The 22736-nt window shown below is 39.5% G+C and overlaps 2 protein-coding genes across 2 annotated transcripts; one reads left to right on the top strand and one right to left on the bottom strand.

Moving 5' to 3' along the window:
- The first annotated feature begins 7283 nt into the window (after nt 1-7283).
- Nucleotides 7284-12488, top strand: LOC133886329 (uncharacterized). Its single transcript, XM_062326070.1, has 10 exons — nt 7284-7290; nt 7349-7424; nt 7523-7595; nt 7662-7698; nt 7771-7832; nt 8030-8093; nt 8989-9046; nt 9132-9218; nt 10983-11076; nt 12259-12488. Exons 1-10 carry the CDS (start codon nt 7284-7286, stop codon nt 12349-12351), a joined length of 651 nt encoding a protein of 216 aa, XP_062182054.1. The 3' UTR covers nt 12352-12488.
- Nucleotides 12489-12701: 213 nt separating this feature from the next.
- LOC133886816 (tetrapyrrole-binding protein, chloroplastic-like) lies at nt 12702-13876 on the bottom strand. Its single transcript, XM_062326671.1, has one exon. It carries the CDS (start codon nt 13673-13675, stop codon nt 12869-12871), a length of 807 nt encoding a protein of 268 aa, XP_062182655.1. The 5' UTR covers nt 13676-13876; the 3' UTR covers nt 12702-12868.
- Between the last annotated feature and the right edge of the window lie 8860 nt (nt 13877-22736).

Below are 22736 nucleotides of genomic sequence, written 5' to 3'. Positions count from 1 at the left end.
TTTTCCCTTCCAATGGTGGATCGGCCACCCGGTATCGAGCAAAACAAACGTAGGATGTAGGGCATAACGGTTATTAGAACAGGATGAATAGATATTTATAAATTTTTTTAAAATAATAGCATACTTTTTTATCAAACTTCCTTTAAAATATATAAACATAAGTATAAACTTTAGAAAGAAAAAATAAAAATAAAAATTTTAAGGTAACATAACTTCACAGATGAAATATGAATCATATACTCTATTTAAACCATTTCCTATGTCTTTAAATATAAAAGCTTGAAATTTGAATGAAGAAAAAAAAAGTAAAAAGATTGAAAAAAAAACTCTCTAAGTTAATGGTCTAAAGACAAGATAAACCAAAACTCTCTTAAATATATAAGTATATGAATATTTATGTCTCTAATAATAAGAAGAATAACTTAACAAGGTTGAAAAAATGTAGCACAAAGATAAAAACGAAAATCAATCAGAAAATCACAATCGAAAAAAAACTTGTAAACTTGTAAAGGAAATAATAGAGAGTGGCTAAAAGGAGGTGAATTTAAGCATATGTAAAAATATAAACTTCATTATTCAAAAAGATCAGTCCTATTTTAAGTGGATTATAAGAATTTTTCTCTTAAAAACTTTGACATATTACATAGGGTAAGCATTCATCTTTCTCCCATCTAAAACTCTAACGCTAAGCTCTCGAATCGGTAGCACAATAGATAAGTGGTTGGTTTCTCCTCTCTCATAGTCCTATTTCTCTCTTTCTAGATCTGGAAAATTTGACCTTAAGTTTTCTAACTTATTAACAAAATATCTCTCTTGTAGTATACTTCTACCTACCACTGATGATATTTTAGTTAACTTCTTGTTTCATCCATCAAACGATCACGACGCCTTCACGACTTAGCTTCGTCTTGATGCAAGCTTTGCGATGATGCCACGTGCACTCCAAGCTCCCACAATTTTATGTCCAAATCTAGAAATCATCTTGCATGCTTCTCAAAGTATGACTCACGGTTACTTACTTACACCTTAAGCAAGTCTTCCGATGTTGACGTGTGTATTTCATCTTGTGATCTTGATCGTCGGTAAGTTTCTCCCGCTCCTGATCCTCCGAATCGCCTTGCACCGGCATTTCTTTCACTTACTTTATCACCACGTCGTCTTCATCCTCTGTTTCATGTTTTGCTTGACATCCACGTGTACAGCCAGAATCACCCTTAACTTCGTCCAGCCTCCTTAATCGTTCAGCACCAAACACCTGCTTAGCCTTGATCGCCTGTCGCCGACCACTAAATTACATCAATCACCTGCACACAATGAGATAAGCAAATATGTATCTCCTAACACCATATAAACTCATCATACATTAGTCCAAATCAAAGTCCCTGCAAAAAAGATAAAGTCATAAAAAATATGAACATCGGATAATTCAATGCTCACACTAGTATAAGCACCGAATCATCCAGTATGTACACTCTCTCTGGCTCTGAAGTCCCTCTAAATAAATGCTCCAGCGATACTCCAATGTTTAATCATGTCTATCACCGGACTTTTCAGTGAGTATAACACCAGTTAAACTATTTTGCAGCATATCTGTTAAATAGTTCGGTGCTCAAAATCTCTCAACACCGGACCTTCCGATGAGTAGACCAGATCTAGTACTAAAAACATGCATCTTTGTTAAATACTCTGATATTTTCTTCATATCAGATTATCAGGTGACATACTTTTTCTAGACTATGGAACAGACAACTCCAACTTCAAATTTAATCAGTTTCGAACATAAACAAGCTTATACAATATAAAATCTGACAAACTAAATCGATAATCTTATTAATCTCCTATTACATTATAAATTAAAATATATTTTAATTTGGTTTCTCAAATTAACATGAACGTGACGATCGCCATAGATCCCCGCCGAATCGCCACTCCCTTTCGTTCCCACTGAGCGGCCGGCGTCCGTGCTTGCCTGCTCGGATGCTCCTCCCTCGAAAATGGTGCGACCGTGTGAGACATGCGGGTTGAGTTAGGCACCGGCCCTGACTCCCCTGAGCGTTGCTAGAAACTCACCCGAACTGCAACCAAAGAACACGAATCTCCATGAGAAAACAAACGGCTGGAAATCGACTTAGAGATTAATAAAATTTCAGGCGCCTCAAAACTAGCAATTTAAATTGGCTATGAAAAGAATTAACATGCTGCCCTAGCCGACGTGCGCGTGCATGGGTCATCGGTTTAGAACTTGGCTTTCTTGTACGTTCGCATCTTCGATTTGGGATGCCTAAATAGCCCTAGCCGATGTTGTTAGGCCTGAGGCTTTGAAGAGCCTTTCATTAAATCGACTGATTTTCGGATTTCATCTCCCATGGCGCACGTCTATGCAGATATTACAAGCATATGTAATTTGCCGAAGTATATAAGTAAATTTAAATGACCAGGCTCCCTGAGAAATGTTGAAGCTAAAATTTCCTAATAATCATCAAAAACAAAAAATAAATATATGAGTAAACAATATCCACAGTACAAGAAGAATATCATGCAGTTGACACTGATCTTTCAGGTTGCGAATGCTGATTGGCGCGCCTACGTGCTCACGTGAGATTTTAGAACTTGGTCAGAGCAGAGTAAATGATGTATAGGCAGTACATATATGATAATGTTGTCTGAAATAAAGTTGATGAGTTAAAAAGTAGTTAATATAATTTTTCGTAGCCAGTAGAGAGTGAAATAAAAATGAGTGAGTATGTGTAAAAATAGTACGTGTATATTATAGAATTAAGCGATATAGGTTACATTCCAATAGATTATCGGTCTTTGTTAGGGCTACTATGTATAAATTGCTTAATGAGATCTGGTTACATTCAGCTATACAATGACAGATATAATCAATATGCTGCTCAGTGCAACCAGTACGAGAGAATAAATGGGTAAGATATTTTATTGTTATTATTATTATTATTAGAATGAAATAAATATCTAGATGTTGTACGAACTGTGCTGCATTTTTTATTTCTAGTGCATGACTAGCTCACTAGGAATAGTGTGCAAAACCAATGTGTCAGTAATAGTAGCTATAGTGAGGGAAGTGGCTTGAGAGGCCGCCGATCCTAGGGTCTTTAGAATATGTTATTGATTGATTAGAAACATGTATGTTTGTGTAGTGTGCTCGGATCAGAGGGAGGAAATTGGAGAGAACTCGAGGAAATTGGGGGAGAGGACAGGTGCAGAGGACAAGGAGGCTAGAGCATAAAGCTAGGCGGCTGAAAAATGGAGAGTTTTCACTTCTAATTTTTTATTCTCGACTATCAATAGATTGCCTTTTTTTTATTCTCGACTATCAATAGATTGCCTTTCTTTATATAAAGACAAGAACTTAACCTGTTATAAGAACATCTTCAATCATATTCTCTTCATTTCATTCACTTCTCGATTCTCTTCCTCATTTTTATTCCCTTTATTTTTTCTCATCTCCAACAGCTTCACTTCAAAGGGAATCGTGAAAGGAAAGGAGAGATAATCTCGTCCGGGGGGAATGACCTTGTGAATCCTTTCGTAACGAGAATCGTGAAGGAAAACCGTTGGAGCGCTGAAGGGAATGAAAATCCCTTCACGACGGGATTTTCGTCCTCAAAGAAAAATGATTGGATATGATCTAAGAATGTGAAGAGTACACTACGCTGGCTGGTCGTATTGGGCCATGGGCCAACTTCTGGTCCATGACAGTTTGTGTAGCTGTATTTTGCAAGAGCTGAGATCAGCGTGGGCTTTAATTAACCAATATGTATCCACTTGACGAATCTATTGAGGTTTTGTTTGTTTACCTCTTGATTCTGTATTTTATATTGTAGATGGTAGAAGTTTATTTTGAGTGAATTGTAGATTGTATCATAATCCAGACATATATTTGCAGAATTCATTTTCAGAATGTGTTCGTTTATTTGCAGAATTTACAATTCACAATCCAGGGACAAATAAACAGAGCCTGATCTTGACCAGGATTATTTTCTGAATTTTATTGATTATGCATTTATGCTACAAGCAACAGTCAAGTGCGAAACAATTAAATTAGTGAATGATTGCTGCATCTGGTTGGCGTTCCGTTGAGCATTACGCATTTACATATAGATAAAATCTAAAAAATATGCGTGCATTCTTTACTCTTATGACATGCATATCTATTTTACTCCAGAAAGTATACAAAATAACTTGCGAGTTTGAACCAATTAGATTTTTTGAAATTTACTTGTAGCAAAATTGTTCATGAATTGTTCTAATATTTTTTTATTAAAAATATGTAACAGTTAGATCTGATAATGCTTTTAAATGGTTCTTTTTTATTAACAAAATTTGTTAAACACCCAATCTAAATTGTCTTAACTTGTTTCTTAAATTGCTCAAAGATTCATTCTATTTGCTTATGATTTTCACAAAGTTGCTTACATAATTGGATTTAAGACACATGAACATATATATATTTTTTAATCAAATGTTCATCTATTTTTGTCACGTATTAAAGTTGGTCACATATAAGTATTGCAAATCAAGATGTAAAAATATAATAAATAATAAATAAAATATTCATGTAGACATTTTTTTTTCTAAAAATAGCATGTATATTTATAAGTCTAAAGTATATACCTATAATTTTTTTTAAATGTGCCCTAAATTAAAATAATAAAAAAAAGCAGTCACGCTCTGCCGCTGCCTGAATGGTTGTACCCTCCCGAGCTCGGATCAAATTCTGAAATCAGAGAGGAACAGTAAAATGTAAGAGGGTGAACACTATCATAACTTCAGATTTCTCCCATCCATCTGTGATTATTTTACAACAGTCCTACTCTCTCTACTCTACTCACCGATCCAACTCCAGGAGGGGCGTAGCTTTTAGACTTAAGGAGAAGGCACAACTGCAATCCGTCCATCTTCTGCATCCAGTTTGATTCAAGGTGAGGGATTTAATTGGTCAATTTTTTAGCCTATCTTGTGCAATTTGAGTCGCAATTTGATATGTGTGAGACTGGATTAGCATGTTGGATTCTGAGTGCTACGTTTCTAGCACTGAAATTAGTAGGGCTTTGGTTCCAGGTGCGACTTGTCGTTCTGGAGCTTCATTCCTAATCTATAACCTATTTGTGCATATGTATTTAGACTTTCACTCGTAGTTTGAATATCTGAAAGTGATGCGTTCATTATTCACTTCTGGATGGCAGATGGCTTCAGAGCAAGAAGTTCATCTATTCACATCACCTAACAAAAATTCCATGAATTCTATTGTAGGAGGTCATGCATTTTAATTGACATACCCTAGGATGTTTTTGAAATGAAAGTCTCATTTTCACTTTTAAGTTGTCTGTTATACATCAATTGCTCTTTGTTATGTGCAGAAGAAACGTTGACAACAGGTTAAGCCAACTACTAACTAGTTCTTAATTTCTACTGGGTTCTGGTGAAATTGTACTGTACAAAGAATGCTATTCTGATCAGGACAGATGGGCATAGACAGATGCTAGGGACAAGCATGCAAGTCTCATTTTGGCTGAAACTAATTGACAAGTATCTTTATATAGTAAAATTCTGCTCTGCCCTACTCTCTCTACTCCACTGCCTGAATGTGAATGTATCTTGCTCTGCCCAACTCTCTCTACTCTACTCACTGATCTAACGGTCCACAGCGTTTTGAAGTCGGTGATGTCAGAGTACCCGACGCTCCCGGGCTCCGGACCTCTCCCACTCCTTCCCAATCCTCCGCCTCGCCGATCTCCGCGGCCGGATGGCCGGCCCACGCCTCCTCCTTCCACAGCCTGCGCCTTCTTCCCCGCCCCCGTCTCCGGCATCCGGTGAGATCCGCTCGTTCCTGTCGCTGCTAGGACCCGAGTCCGTTTTCCATCCTCGTCGCAATCCGTGCAGCTCTCGCTGCAAATATTTTTCTTCGTACATAAGGCGAGTATTCGGATCAGTAAGGATTCACTTAGTTACGGGTTTGGGCCTCATGCTTGATTCTAGTACTGTGTATTGTGAGTGAAAAAATGCGAATGACAAGCTAATTTTGACTATTGAATTCGGAATGTTTTATATGTTCTAATGCGGTTCAATTTGTTAATTTTGGAGTCACTGATCTTAACAAGAGCTTTCCGTGTCCATGAACACATTTAATGCGCCACTGATCTTGGACGATGTTTTCCTGTTTGGTAGGAGTGTAATGTTGCGCATCACTAGCATAAGGGCAGGTAGGATTGTAAGAGGGAAGGGATGAGGAATCCTATGAGATATAGAGTTGGAAGGGAGGAGTGTGGATGGTGCGCTGAGGGGGGGGGGGGGGGGGCAGGAGAAATACTACCAGATATTGGTGTGTGTCCCTTGCTAAGACCTGTCGCTACCAAAGAATGCTCGCAGACCTAATACTGCTAGTACCACTATGCTTTAGTCTGGGGCACAAAGTAGCAATCTTGTACTTACTTTTGTCTATAAAACAAACAACTATGGCAGTTGTGGTGCTTGCATTGGAACAAGTGGTTGCTACTTGCTAGAATGCAATGGAATGATTGATATGGATCTGTCTCTGAGAACTAGCAAAAGTACCTCGCTTTTTCAAGGAAAATGCTGCATCCGAACCATCCACAAGCCACACACCGCTGGCAGCACAATCACTGAATTACAGTGATTTTATGCTGTTATAGTTTTGGTACTCACTATCCACCTAATTTACTCAAGGAGGATTGCAAATATGAAGACATGGGCTTAAGCCCTTGATAAAGGAGTAGATATAACATGCCAATAGAGATAGGCAGTTTTAAGGTTACCTCAGAGAAACGATGATGCCAAAGCATGATTGCATTTGCTATCGAGTAAAGAATTTCACGGAGGCTATCTTCTTGAGCATTGAACTCAAGGTGATTGCACGAGCACCAAATCTTCCATAGGATGGTCAGCATGACAGAGGGCCCAACCTGCTTGGATAGGTTGCTGGGAGGTGTGCATCCCAGAATTGAACGTGTAATATAGTTTTATAATAAAAGATTGCTGACATCTAGCTACATATCTGGTGCTAGTCCTCTAATCAAATTGTTCTTTCACCTGATTTTGGGACCAGGGCAATGTTTTCTTTGCATAAGGCAGCATGTGTATTAACACTGCTTCATAGTATTAGGACATATTTCAATAAAGCTATGACAGACCTTCAAGTGTTGTGCAGGAAGGACATTGGCCTTGTAGCACTGTTCAGGGGCAGCATCTGATCTCTGATGATGATGGTAATACACATGCTCCATTGTCTTGCTTATATCATGTCTTGTAAATGCTACACTATTTCACAACCGTTACTAAACTAATAAAACACTTCCCTCTGTAGGTTATGTATGTTCTGCACTTTCAATCAATCCATGGTCTCACTGCTGCTCAAGAACAGGGGCCCGTTTTTCCTGTCAGTGAGTTTCCTCTCTTTACACCATATCATGTGCAACACTCCACCATCAAAACTGGGTAACCCTGCAAATCTTATAGAAGTCTTCATGACATGTTCCAGGGGCTGCAAACTTGATTTACTGTGCTGCAACTCTTATGAATATTGTGTTTCTTGCTGTTTGAACCCTTCTAAGGTAAATCCTAACTAGTAATACCGGGTTCAGAACATAAAATTGATTTTTTCACTCACCTTTTGACAGACCAAGAAAGGAGATGTGCTGAAGCCAGTTACTGCTGGTAAGATGCTTGCAGTTTTAATAGGTGAACTTAGAATCTGTTGAAAGAAGTTTACAGTTAGTTTTTCTCCAGGAACATACACAAATGTCTTCGATTTCTGCATGGGAAGATGCCGTCATAGTTCTGCAAGTGTGGTATTGCTTTTCTTTTCACCCTTAAAAGTGCCAATACGCCTATTCTTCTACTCTAGAGCATGCTGTGCTTGTCATACCTAAAACAAGGAACCATGGCAGTGCCTTGTTTTTTAATGTTATAGTACAACAATTACGTGTCCAATGGTTCAGATAACAGGCATTTTATCTAAATCCAAGTTGTTCTTTGAATTTACCAGGTTCATGAAAATGCCTACGCTAGTGACTTCCATCATTGTTTTTCAGTGAAGCAAAATTCATCGGGTATGGCAAACTATGAACTATATTTCTTTGCTATATTACAACTTATCGGATGTAACATATTCTCAGATCATTACTGCTAGACCTGAATTATTTAAGTAAACGCTATTTTTCCTCTTAGGATTAAAATTCAAGTGGACACTTAATTTTTCAAAAGTTTCAAGTCCCCGCTAGGAGTGGAAACAAGCCCTGCTCTACTTAGTCTGCTTCCAGATTTCAAATAGGCTTGGTTTGGCTCAGTTGAAGCTACACGGCTATGGACCATAAGTAGCAATTTAGCTTGATTTGGGTAGGGCCAGATTTCTTTGGCAATGGGCTTGGCTGCCATTTCCTGGCCTCTTCAATTGTGTAGCAGCACTAGCCATACTAGACAAAATATATGAGCTATGCTACGACCGGGGATCATGGCTGGGGCTAGCAATAATATCCAATTAAAACAGTAATGACTGTAGTTATTAGCTGATTGACCCAGGAATTTTCAGCTAGCAGATTAGGGAGAATAATAGCCAATTAAAGCAGTAATGGCTGTAGTTATTAGCTGATTGATCCAGACCATATTGTAGTGGTCAGCAGTGTATAAATAGAGAAGAAAACAGAAAAGACAGTAAGCCATTGCAGCAAAAAAAAATACTACTGCTAGTGTACGTATATCTTGGTTGAGTTTCTAGGCCACCTGTGAGGCTGTAGGCCTTTCAGTTTTATGGGATTTGGAATTGTGGGCATTGTGCGCGCGTGTGGGTGGGTGAGTGGGTGTGTGTGGGGGGGGGGGGAGGGAATATTTGGGGAAGTCTGCGAGCAGCTCATAATAACCTTTCTGTTCACTGCTAGTGCCCATGATTCATTGTTTTCAATAGTGTGCTCGGAAGAGATTATGAAATTATGTGTAAATATTCTGCAGGATCAATTGAATCTAGTTCTGTATCAAGGTTGTTGGGCATTAATGCCATTGTTGGAAGGTAAGGTTGGTCCACTTTAAGCATCATATCTTTAAGTGAATGAAGCCCCTGGGAATGGCTTTGTGAACTCTCGCATGAAATTCAGGCCAGGAGAATCCTGCAGCTTGGTTTGCAAAGTAAGAGGGCAGTCATGTGTTCGAATCAGGCTCTCTGTGCTGAACAAATGTGAGATGTAAGTTCATTTCTGTATCTTCAAATTAAATGTCATGATTGCAGTTCAATCGATTATCCTCAAATTGCAAATTGCATCGGTGCTATAATAATTGCTATTTAACTGGCTAGTCATGTAGTTCTAGTCATTGCATTGGTAGTGGGTATGAAGTAAATATTGACCAAGAGATTACATGCAGAACCTAACTTATCAATTTGATAGCCAACAATAGACTGTCTCTGGATGAGACCGTTAGTATTACAGTGAAGTTTGAAACATTCCAGGCTAACAGCTACGAATTTGAAAAATGTCTTTTGCTATTTACATGGATTTCTCAAGTTTCAACTGCTAGCAATCCTTATCAACCCCATTTTTCACCGATAGCCTGAATTTTTGTGGCCCTCGTGTATGAAAGTTCTACTTAAGATGCATATATTTTTTCTGTGGGTCCTATGTTTTTTTTTTTCTGAAACATGCCGGAGAAGTGCATGTCATTATATTAAGAAAAAGAGCCCACAGGTACCAAATAGATTACATATGCACCTGTTCAAGTACATCAACGACCTCAAAAGCAAAGCCTCAAATGGGTCCTATGTTTTGACCATGCTATTGTGTGAAAAGAATAGTTTCTGAGTCATTCAGGAAAGGGAGCTAATTTTATTATCTGTAGGGAGCCATGTAACTACATAAGGCTCCGAATTCGAATTGGACTGAATATGGTCTACCTAGCTTTATATCTGAAAATATATGGGAGGAATGGAGGATTCCAAAGGATATTGGCCCAGAGGTGATGAATTTGACCATGGCACGAGCACATTGGTATGCACCAGTACTAGGAACAAATTCGATCTTGACACATCAGTTGTTTTCACCATAGGCACCACGCCAGGAAGTTCTATTTTTGTGTTCTTTTGCATGAAATGCAGAATTTTGGGCTCCCTGGCAGATTCACTGAGGGCTTAGTTTTCTGGGGGCTATGAGCTGTATTGTTCTATCACGGAGCAACAGCAGTTACTTGCATTTCCAGTTCTCCAATTTGAATGTGGTATTGTAACTTGCCTTGTTGGAAATGTACCGGTAGGCACTGCCAGCCTAGTTTGATATTATCAATTTATATCAGTTACTTGATTAAATGAAGAATAGAAGAGGAATCGTTAGGAAAATAATGAAGGGAAAAGCATAGCTGGAGAAGATATGAGGATTCCAATGACTGTAGTACACAAAGTGATGGAAGCTAAGAAAGCACCATTTTGTTGATACGGTTCTACAGCCTGTTTTGTGCACGATCTGCAAAAAATATTCCATATCTGTCTACATGAGATGAATTCATATCCTGTTTAAGAATTAAGGCCCTTGCAGAGAATTGAAAAGCGCATCTAATTCCAACCTAAAGGAAACATGACTTTGATTAAGTCCGCATAAGTACTGTCAGCAGTATTGTTAATATAAATCATTGGGCAAATCCGTTGTAGACCTCATGTGGGACTTATGTACCCCTTGTTATTTATATCATTTTGTTAGTAGATTTTTTATGAACAGAAGTATTTATTCATGTTTACGATTTTCATGTTATCTGGACTATATGCTTGCTGTTAAACTAGATCCAACATCACCTTCTCACTTGAAAGTCAACAAATTCGTCCATGTCCCATAATCAGCCCAAGTACACTTTCTTGTTGTAGTTTAGCTAATACAAACTGGAGCAATATTGATTTTTCTGTGTTTTTTATCTGTTCATAGATTTATGCAGGATAACACTTGCTTTACCTCAATTATTCAAATCAGTTTGCAGAAATATATGAGATGCAAAAGCGGCTCCTTTCGCAGCCTTGGACTAGATCAGCCTGCCGAAGTAGTTGATGAAGCTCCAACCAATTTGGTATGACCATACCTTTATTTGGATTTACTAATTGCTTAATTTTTTTACTATTGTTTTTCTTATTTTCATATTTAGCTGTTTGACCACATGCAGACCATTAAGAGGTTCTATATAGAAAAAGAAAGTTTTCTCTGTTCAGATTATATGGGGTAGGGCATATTTTGTGTACTCTTCTGGTTATGGAGCTTATGCCCCTACTCTAAACTGCCCTCCCTTCACTGTGCTGACCTTTCGCCACTTCCTCAAAACAGTCAACAATTTAACAAACAATGGTTTTGCCAATCTGTTTATGTGCACAAAGCGATTCTTGCCCATCTGAAGAGTATTCTGCAAAAGAGGCCTGTGTGCGTATGCATAATTTCAGAAGTTGACCAAGCTTCGGACCTCATAACATTCATTTTTCATCAAGCCATCCAGGTAGCACTAAGCACGCTCTGCCTGGTCATATCCATGATCACATCCTGTTAGTTTCCACTGCCTCATTGGACACCTCTACCAGGATTCAGCTTGTTTTGGACATGCTTTATATGCTCAAACTTATTATGCTTACGCATAATATCATTTCTTCACTTTGACACTGACAAAATTAAGTCAGCACCGCAAACATCTACTATGTGACTTATCAAGTGGAGTTTGGATGCAAGATCTGGAACTTTACACACAGGAGGGTGGGTGGGGACAAAGCAGAGGATTTGGTTGAGTGGGGAGAAACTTCTCAGACTACTTTTGAAATATTTTATTGTGGCAACATCAATCCTCAAAGCCACCTAAATCATGTTCATCATTTTGTCGGATATATTCTGAAATGAATGTCCCAACTTGCTTTCCTTCTTCTTCTTTTTTTGCTATCAAGAGCTTATCCCTGATGTCCAAATTAGAAGACTGATTTTTAACTTGTGTATATCCATTTCTTTTAATTAAAGTAGTCAAGTTTTTCAGTGAATTCCATACTCATGATATCCTTGCCTTGACCCTTGTGAAATGCCTATTATAGTAACATTAGGAACTGTGGAAGTTAAGCTATCAAGGCTACATGAGGGCATGTCTGTACTGCCTATTGACTTGAACTTTTCAGTTGTGCAGTTATGCTTTCTACAATGATGATGTTGTATAGATAAAGATAACTATCACCATGGTCGCAGTTAAAATATGGAACTAATTTTTATTTGGCTTCTATTTCAGAATCCAGGAGCATGCCTATATATGCAGATGGATGAGCGGCTCACATGTGATGGTTCTCATCAACATACACGGAGGCTTTGTCCATGCGCATGAGATGGGAAAAAAGAATGTGACACTCATTTGAGAGGTAGTTTTCCATGAAAAAGTTTTATCAGGCTTTTAAAAACTCATCTAATTGACAGGATATGAACAAAATTGACCATGATGAACAACCTTGCTACCTGCTGGTTGTTGCAACACAAATATCCCATTCAGTACCGATCTCGGGCAGGGACACAGATGCAAAAGGGAATGAAGTATCTGTGAATCTTAGCATGGTATTTGCTAGGATGTTGCGTATCGAATGAAAATGCATGCCACATCCAGGCATTCCTCATAATTTTATATTTGTAGCTGTCCTACACAGGCTACTTTTACTTGCTTGTCTGCATGCGTCATTCATGTGCAGAGCAAACACCTCAACCAAATATATTCATAATACACTATGCATTTTTTCATGCATGTTTAAGACAAAGTAAGCCAAACGAGAACTACAGATACATGATCTTTTATATCAATTGCACCATGACAGCATCTCTGCATCACGAACTCCCATGCCTTTTTGCCAGCCTCAAAAGGAGTAGTCAGGCTTGAAATCTCTCATAAACTTTGGTCTCTCCCTCCCTTTGTTCTCATCTTTACTCTGACCAGTGGTAGTAGCTGTGACATCCTCCTCTGCTGCTTCCTCTTGGCTCTCCTCGAAGGCAGGGTGAGTGAGTATGTTCGCCAAGAGCTGTGTCCCCCTGAGGGCATTGGTGAGAGGCAGGTGACCCTCTGGTGTGTCATCCTTCATCTCCCATATGAACTCATCAGGGAAGGCCCTGTAGTTGTACTGCTCTATTTCAGTGTCCAACTTCTTCATCCAGCCAACCTTGATGAAGAAGCGAGTGAAGTCGCGCCGCGACTTCTCCCACAGCCGCCGCTGCACGCTGTACCCAAACTTGCCATTGCTGTGCTCCCTCCAGAGATGGTCAATGGCGCGGAGGTCCTCCGTGGAGATGAACTGGACCTCTGAAAAGAAGACGTACCCTCGACACCGTGCAGACTCGCCCGCGAGGTCGATGAGGAGCGCACGGGTGGTCTCGTCGGCCTGGCGGTAATCCCCTGCCGCAAGATGGCGGCCGAGGAGGTCCAGGGAGGGGGTAGGCGGCGAGTCTGCCCGGGCGGCCGGGGTGACTGGAGTTGGAGTTGATGAGTTGGGGGTTGAGGTTGTGGTTACTGAGGAGGAGGTGTTGGAGAAGATCCTGAACGAAATGCTGGCGCTGGTGTTGGTGGCGAGCTTGAGCACAACAGAAGGGGAGCTGTCATGGATGCCGGTTGTGCCAAGGAAAGAATGGTGTTGGGGAAGAAGAAAGGTTTGGAGAGAAACATTTGCCATGGATGGCAGGAGGAGTGAGCTGAGAATGGAGGGGAGGAGGAAGAAAGGGAGGGAGATGATGATGAAGGAGTGGATGGGGTTTAGTGAGAGGATTGTGTGTACCTGTTGTCCTGGCTGGTGGTGGTGTTGAGACTTGAGAGTGTGTTGCCTTGGCTGTGTGTCTTTGTTGTGATCTGTCAAGGGCTGTGAAAGATTTCTGTGGTGGTTTTGTAGGGGTGCATCTTCTCGGAGAGAATACAAAGTAGGGCTGTGATTGGTTGCTTCTGGGTGAGACGAGGATACTGGCTATGACAAACAACTCAACAGAGATATGCCAAGGAGAGGAGGGTGAGGTGGGTAGGCTGGGTCCACAAAACAGTTCTGTTATGCTGTACTTTCTTGTCTCTTGGGGAAAAATCTTGGAAATAAATCCTTGCTAGCCTAATGTTCAATTTTCGATTCTTTTAACCATGATCTTTGTTTGAAGCTTTGTAGTTTCAACAGACATGAATTTTGCATGTATTCTCTGCATGTAAACTATACTGTACTCACTAGGCGGATCATTTGGTAGAATTTTTCGATTAAAATGACGAGCAATCTCAATACCCTAGTAAGGCATTGCATTTCTTTTGGAAATATTTGAATTTCCACATTTAATTATTTTTTCTAATTTTTTCTATAGATTATTTGCATTGTGCTAGGTGTAAGCTTCTACCATTTTCTATTTTTTCTCTTTTGAGGATGTATGCTTCTACTTGGGAGCGCTTGTCATTTTCTTTCTTCCCTTCCAAAAAGACATCAGCCACACACAAAAATCCTTTACAAAAGTCATCTAATCTTTCAATTAGCAAGAGTGTCTAACCCTTTTGTAAGTCACTTTTATATGTGGTTTCACTTTGTAACTTTCATATCTGTACCAAACAAATAAAATATAAAATCTTGACGGCGGTGTCTAGCATTCTGAGGAATGGCATCAAGCATTGAGGGCAAGGAGGCAATACCCTAGTTAGGAACAAGCTTTGATAACTCCGTCTGTGATTCATAAATATAAATTATGCAGATACGTGGATGATTCATAAATATAAATTATGCAGATACCTGGATGATTGGTAAATATAAATTATGCAGATACGTGGATGATTCGTAAGGATAAATTATGCTCTTAAGGGATCGAATCACTTAAGCTCAAGAGTAGAGCATATGGATTTGTTTTATACAAGTTGAGACGTACATTGTTTTTATTTGGTTTTGAGATACATGTTTTCTTCTTTTTTATCTGTGCTGATTTTTTTTTTTTTTTTGGTTTTGAGATCATCAGAAATTAGGATGGCTCAAATAAAAAAGGGACCCATGCATTTGCAGGCTGACGCATCGCTTATAGGGGATTGGGACGTGTGCGGATCACATAGCGCCATCTCTCACTCACTTGACACGTGGGGTCCCCACGGCTTGTACTTTGCTCTTAGTAACCCGTGACGACAACAGACAAGCCAGCCAGAGGTTGCTTGCAGCATCCTGCGAGTTAGAGCACCTTTGAAAATACTAGAATGCAGGGAGAAAGATGTAACACGCATGTGACTTAATCAAATTGTAAATAACTAAGAAATGAAGACTATTGGGAGGTTTGTTCGTGAACAAATACTTTGCGGTTTTATAACGCCCATGCAAAATCAAAATAATAAAAAATAGATAAAGTAATTTTTCTATATATGCATATACTTGCATGAGCATAGCTTGACATAAGTATAGAGTAGTCATGAGTATTTCAAAAAAATACTCTCACTTAAAAAGTTATATAATGTAATTAAAAGAGCACGAAGATAGGTAAGGACACTTGGCCCTGCAGCTGCTCCTTTGCCACGTTGCCTCTTCCTTATCCAGCTAGAGGAAGGTGACCAATCCATGTGACATTCATGCATATGTGGATATCAGACTAAAAAATTACCTCTAAAAAGTAACCTCAAGAAGAGATGATAAAAGAAAAATGCAAAAAAAAAAAGAAACACCGGAAGAACTCCAAGAAAAATAAAAAAAAACAAAAATAGCAAAGAAGACTTTAAATTAATATAGTGGTCACAGTAAGATATACGTGCAAGTGGCTTTTGCCTGTAGGTCACTACAAATCATGTCCATAAAGCATATCTTTTCAGTCCATAACCATTTATTAAGTCCATAGTCTCATAGTACTTATTCTTACATTAAAACCAATCATTCCTACAAAGCCTCAACGGAGGCTCATCCTATCGATATGAGGAGTAATTTCTTATCATATCATCAGTTGGTCTTAATAAATTTTATTGGACGATGGAAATTTTGTTAGCATAAACAATAATTGTAATCATGGTACGGTGAGAAGCGCACCGTCTAGCTGGACTGTGTGAACCTCGCAACTAGGTAACTCCTATATCTTAAGTATGCACTATATCAAGCATACAAGGCAATCACTAGATAAAAGGTGCGATAGAATGAAGGTAGCATTATGCTTATATAGTTAAGAGAAGTATCATGATGTGCATACACCGTTAGGAACAACATTACAAAACATGAATAGTCAGTAAGTGACGTGATATGAAGGAGCAATGAATATAACAAATTAATGTGATATGAATGAACACTGGATGCAGCAGGTTCATCAATACGCACTGGCTCGGGTAGCAGCTTCATCAATACGCACTGGCATGAACACAGGAGGCTTCGTTGTCGTCTGGTTACTTTTTTCTTCTCCTTCTAACATGCTATCAAGAATCAGTGATAGTAGTATATACTGCACTAGCTATGCCTCATGTGCATGCATAATTATATTGCATCATTAAATCCTCTCATGGATGCAAGCGGCTGCTAAGTCCTCCTTCACATTCTCTGTCTCATTTGTCTGTTATCACATACACTAATATTATAAAGAATCTAACGTGGCTTTGCTGGGAGTGATATGAAGGAGCACTGGATATAGCAAATTAATATGACATGAAGGAACGCTGGATGCAACAGGTTCATGAATACTCACTGTCTTGGGCAGCAACTTCATCAATGTGCACTGGCGTGTGTGTGAATACATGAGGTTTCTTTGTTGTCTAGTTATTGTTCCTTCATATCAAATGGTTATTTACTGACTATTCACCTTTTGTAATGTTGTGTATGAAACGAAGCACTATCTTGGATATGAAGGAACACTGGATATCGCTAAGTATTTTGAATGACTTTCATCTAAACCATACAAAAACATATCAAACGGAGCAACTAAATAGACTAATATGGATACATTCGGAGGCCGTCGAGACGGTACGACATAATACTTCTAATTTGGGTGCTAATGGGATATTTTAAATTTTTATTTTTTAATGCTGAGGGTATGAGTAAAAAAAGATCGAAAGAAAAGTCAACATTAAAAAGTAGACTTTTTCTTGAGGTCTCCATACAAAGAAAATTACAACTATAATTTTTAGTATTTATTTTAAAAATCTACAACTATTTTAACATATGTTACAGAAAATTATAACCTTCTCACTAGATCCACATATCATCCTCTGGCAATAGGTGGGTCTATAATTAATCCTTCTATTATATGTCATAGAGGATGATAGGTGGATCTATAGTGAGAAAATTATTATTTTTTTAAATATATGTCAAAATAATTATAGGTTTTTGAACTCGACACCAGAAGTTGTAGATTTTTGTAACATATGTCAAAATAGTTGTGGATTTTTTAAATTTACTTTTCAATACATATAAGTGTGCTGCTAGTTTTTTTTTAGACGGGGATATATCTTCCTTCTAAGATTGCTCAAAACGTTAGTTTCTTGAGTAAGAAATAAGCATGTTTTCTCTTCTCTTTAAATCGTTTGACACATCACTTTTTTTTAATTAATGTCTAAAAAATTAGTCACGCTAGAACACTGAGAGAAGTCTAAAAATACAGGAATTCAATAGGAATACATATACAACAAACAAGCACAAGCCAGGCAGAGGTAGGGGCCCTAGCTGCATTCCTTCTGGGCGTTGATAGTCCGACAGTGTGCACAATGTATATGGGCCAACCAGGTGATGAGGACCCTCAGCCCCTGCCTTTGTTTTGGAGCCACGCCACACCGAAACAACCATAGTAGATCCTGCCCCCGCGTGAATCCCCGGCGATAGGCGCCCCGCCCGCAAATTGCACCACCGCGTGTGGTGGGGGAGTTTGGATATTCGGTGGAGGAAATAAATTCTATAGCACTGTTAAAAAGATCTTTGTGAGATTTTATCTATATTATTTATCTTGTAATCTAATAGTTGAATTAAAGGATAAAAGAGAATGAGTGGATATGTGTTATCAAGAAAAGATAATCTTTCGTAGAATTAGATGCTATAAAATTAAATCGGGCGGTTGGTTGACTCGGCCGACGCTTGGCGGGGAAGGTGGGCGTGGTTTTCGTTGGATCTTTGTTTTTTTCCGATGGCTTTTTTAACCATGGTGGGATGGAAAGAGTGACGCATGACGAAACTCATTGTTCTTGTGCCCACGGCCGTCGCGCCCAGCGTCAAGCACATGGCGCTTCTCGAACAAGGTAATGGGGCAACCTCGCTACGAGCCCGAAGTTCGCAACGGCCTTGCCACTCTCAGCTCCAAGCACAACGTGCATCACCCAATTCTTGGACGGGCTCCCGACAGGACAGCAACAAGGGGTTCAGATCTTAGTGTTGGAGGGGTTTGCGGCGTGGAAGCACTTTGTAGAGAAGAAGCTAATGTTGGGACTATCTTTGAACCGCTATATATGTAGCAAAGTTTGTGTCAAAACAAACCTTTAATCAAAGTTATGAAGAAGCATAAACAACCATACAAGGACTGAGTCAAAGACTTTTATGGGTTAATTGACATAAATAGCATATATAGATGTCTTTAATATTATCGTATTCAATATTTATTTATTCGTTTTAATGTACGGGTACTTAGCCCACAATGTATATCGTTAAAAGCATGTTGGGTGAGATGGGCTGCTGGATTGAGCTCCTTCTCGTCTTCGAGCTCGCTGCATCCAGATCCGTGGCGGCAAGTGCAACCGATTTTGTGTTGTGACATTCTTTTTTTAGTGCTTGTGGCAGGGCCATAAGCTTCTTTCTTTGCCACAATGGCTATGGTCGACCACAGCAGGATCACGTGAGCCTGATGGACCGGTTTCTTCCCCATCGCGGCCGCTCTTAGACTGTCCCCAACAATATTCCTTTCATTTCGTTCCCTTTCCGATTCCCTTCCCTATTTTCATTCCCTTTATTTTCTCTCATCTCCAACAACTTCTATTCGAAGGGAATTGCGAAGGAAAAAGAGAGAGAATCCCAGGCTGGAGGGAATGACTCTGGGAATCCCTTCGCGACGGAAACCGTGAAGGGGATCCGTTGGAGTGCTGAAGGGAACAAAAATCCCGTCGTGAAGGGATTTTAGCCCCTGAAGGGAAACTGTTGGACACAGTCTTAACACGACTTAGAGCACCTCTAGAAGTAATTTAGTGCTAAAGGGGTCGTTTTAAATTTTAATTCAAAACGTTTTTAAAGCTAAGGGTAGGGGCGAAAAAAAAAACGATTGAAAGCATAGTCAACATTAAAAAGTAGGCTTTCTCCTTAACGCCTCCTTTGGAACACACAGGAATTCAACAGGAATGTATATGCAAAACCGAAGAGGAAAAAACAGGAAAACTGCAAGAATATTCGTTGGATAAGGTGTAGGAAAAACACAGAAAAGTTGTCTCATCCTAGGAAAATGAGTGTGGGATCATGTATTGAAAAATTAGCAAAAGACATAATTAGCTTTATTGTGAAATTGGCAATAAATGCAAAGCAATTTATCATTTTATGTGACTTATCATTTCATAGATGATATGCATACGTTGATATACTTGATATGCTCGTGATATAGATTATAGATGTGCATGTGATGATAATACTTGTGATAGCATAATATTTTTTTATTTTTTTTATATGTGCAACATTCTCAATATGAGTGGTGTTGTGCGGACTGACGTGAGTCAAGTTTATGAAATTTGAGCTCGGATATGGTTGTTGGTTTTGGTTCATGTGCAGGTATCGTTTTGAGAGCGGACATGGTTAGTGATAGGATCGAGATTAGGTCTAAGGAGGAAATGAGATCAAGATGATTAGGAGGTCACGTGGGACATTCGAGATAAGGAACGGTGCGCATAAAGATAATCGCACCATGAGATGTACGAGCTATAGTATGATAGAGATAGATTACACTATAAGACTGTACAATCTATAGTGTGGAGTATCACATGGAGTAAGACGTGAAAAAATTTATTTGGGGATGCATACATGCATGTGTGCATTGAAATAAATAAAGGATTAAAGAAAAGATCAAAGCTAGCGAGTACATGGTCACGCACGTGTGACCACATGTGCTAGCTTGTTTTACGTGATTTGTTTGCTTTCACGTGTGTTGATGCAGCCTGATGCTGAGCGGGCTGTAGTGCTGAGGGGCTAGCAAGGCCCAGGTTGGGCTGCTGTGCCGAGCTGGCCAGATGGTAGGCCCACGTAGGCGGCTGGAGCAGCAGGCCGTGGCGTCCGGGCGTAGAGGCGGCCTGGCCAGGACGGCGCCTGGCGGGGATCGGCTAAGGCCCAGGTGTGATGGGCATGTGTCCGTGTCGGACATGTACAGAACCGACGATAAATAGGAACGATCGGTACTGTGCGAGACGAGGAACAGAGAGACCATCTATTTTGAGAGAGAGAATAGATTAGAAAAATAGGGTTTCGTTTGGGAAACTGTTAGGGATGTTTTGTAATGCATCTTGTGAACCCATTTATGTAATCTTCATTAAATTCTAGAAAGTTTTTCTCCAATGTGATTTTTGGTGAATCGTTTGTTGGTTCTGATTTGTCTTGGTTTGATGTGTCCAAAATTGTCATCAAGCATCAAGGTAAGGTTCTGAGAAATTTGGTTGGTCAAATTTTCGTAATTCTTGAGATATATGTGTTTGATATATTTTCATCACAGTCTGTCACAGTCTGTTTGCGAATTTCATATCTTTAAATCTAGATATCCGGTTGAATTGATTCTTGATGGTATAGATTAATATGTTTGTCTAGTTTTTATAGTATAAGATTTAGGGCAATCCAACGTTTGGATTTTTCTAGGGGTTTCTTTCAGTGATATGATAGTTATCTGTCCCGAACTGAATTTCGCGAATAAATTGAATATTTGACTAGGGTGATTTAAATTTTGAATTTAGCTTCTGCAATAATTCAGCTCCTCTGATTGAGTATTTTTGCGTATTTGATCCTACAATGAGTGATAAAATGTTGTTGGAGTGGTTTTTTTCCCCATGGAATTCCTATAGTGATCCCACAATGAGTGATAAGATGTTGATCCTACAATGACTATTTTGCTATAGTGATCCTATAGAATTTTGCCTGCTCATTCCTATGTTTCAAATGGTAGGATAGGATCAAATCCTATAAGAATTGATTTCCTCCAAAAAAATCTTCGAAATTCCTTCAATCCAAAGAAGGCCTCAGGCCCCATTGGAACAAAGGATTGTTGGAGGAAATGTGTAGGGTCTCTCATGCCGCTAGATGCTAAGTGAACCAAATAGTCAATGTTACAGTACTATATAAATGTCTTGCAAACTATCATAAAACTAAATTGAAATTATCTTTTCTAGGAACTGCACTAACATTGGCATTGCTATCACAGAATAAAAATTTTTAGGCGCTCACATTAGGTACTGTTAAGGCAAGTAGTCCAAACGATTTCAAATTAGCAATGCGGAACATGTCAAATTAGACAATGAACTGCATGATCCAAATTGCATTGTTCAAAAAATCGGTGATCGGTAGCTGCTCGGCCGGCCATGAAGTATGGATTAATTAGTTAATCGGAGATTAACTGAATTAATTGGTTGGTACAAAGTACTTATATCCTTAAGGAGACTACTGGGCGTGAAGAGGGGTGATGGCTTGCTGCTGAGATTGATTGGACGGCCTGTCACAGGGCAGCTTCTTCAGGAGGAGGGCGACGACTTCTTTAGGAAGGGCACCAGCTTCTGCGCTGGGCAACCTGCTGTTGGCCTTGAGGAGGGACAATGTGGCACCAGGGGTGAGTGCCTGAGCGGCAGTGGTGTGAGGGGCGAGCGCCTAAACGTCCTGCTATTGGGCTTGAGGAGGGGTGGCAGCACGAGACTCTGCCGCTGCTACTGGAGACTGCGACAAGTCGTTTTGAGGGAGGGGATTAATCGGACTGTCAACCCGATTAATCGGACTGTCAACCCAATTAATCACACTGTCATACCGATTTTAGAGCCGATTTTACCTTAATCTACTTATTGCCCTACCGATCACCGATTAATCGGCCAATTTTTTTCATCACTGCCAAATTGGCAGCAGTCCAAACGATTTCAAAAGAAGAAAAAGGCTGCAGTCCGTCTCACGGTGCTTGAAATTTCAAAGACCACATCATGGTTTTCCCTCAATGTTTCAAAACATTGGACAAAATAACACGACGATTTGGATCATGCAGTTCATCGTCTAATTTGACTTTTTTGGCTAGAGTTTTAACGACGAGATCGTGCTTTTTCCTCTACAAATATTTCAAAAAGTTCAACAAATTAACATGACTGTCAACGCCAACACAGGGCAGCGAGCTGAATTCAAAACTTGCAAATGGTCATGCACATGCAAGTTACCCAAAAAGAAAAAACCGAAGATGCAAGACGAGACATTATTGACGGGTACCTATTCTGTCTCCAAAAGCAACAAAATTCATTAAGTACGGTCTTGCAAAGATGACTTCTGAAAGAAGCATTGCCAACAAACATAATGGCGAATTTGTTAGGTCACCAGCAGCATTAAATTGATTAGTAACAACCTGTCACCATTATGTTGAAAGCAGCACCATCTAAGCAGTTCATCATGGAACATGGCAGCAGCAGCCATTGCTGAGGCAGACCACTGACTGAGAATTGCATCTCACCTGTTACCGAAGAAGATTGGGCCAACCAACCTGTTACTGACAATCACAAATCAAGCAGCTGAAGAAACCTTCCACAAGAACATATGTGAACGAATGTAGGATATGATGATCCACACATGCAGTTGG

The sequence above is a fragment of the Phragmites australis genome, chromosome 12 (genome assembly GCF_958298935.1).
Source record: "Phragmites australis chromosome 12, lpPhrAust1.1, whole genome shotgun sequence".
NCBI lineage: Eukaryota > Viridiplantae > Streptophyta > Magnoliopsida > Poales > Poaceae > Phragmites > Phragmites australis.
Note: the sequence above shows the minus strand (reverse complement) of the source record. Positions and strands in the feature narration are given on the sequence as shown.

Bases quoted from the DNA above. Each gene is read 5' to 3' on its own strand.
- LOC133886329 (XM_062326070.1), top strand. The intron at 9,047-9,131 runs GTAAGGTTGGTC...CATGAAATTCAG, and splicing joins ATTAATGCCATTGTTGGAAG to GCCAGGAGAATCCTGCAGCT. The intron at 11,077-12,258 runs GTATGACCATAC...CTTCTATTTCAG, and splicing joins ATGAAGCTCCAACCAATTTG to AATCCAGGAGCATGCCTATA.
- LOC133886816 (XM_062326671.1), bottom strand. From the start codon at position 13,675: ATGGCAAATGTTTCTCTCCAAACCTTTCTTCTTCCCCAACACCATTCT.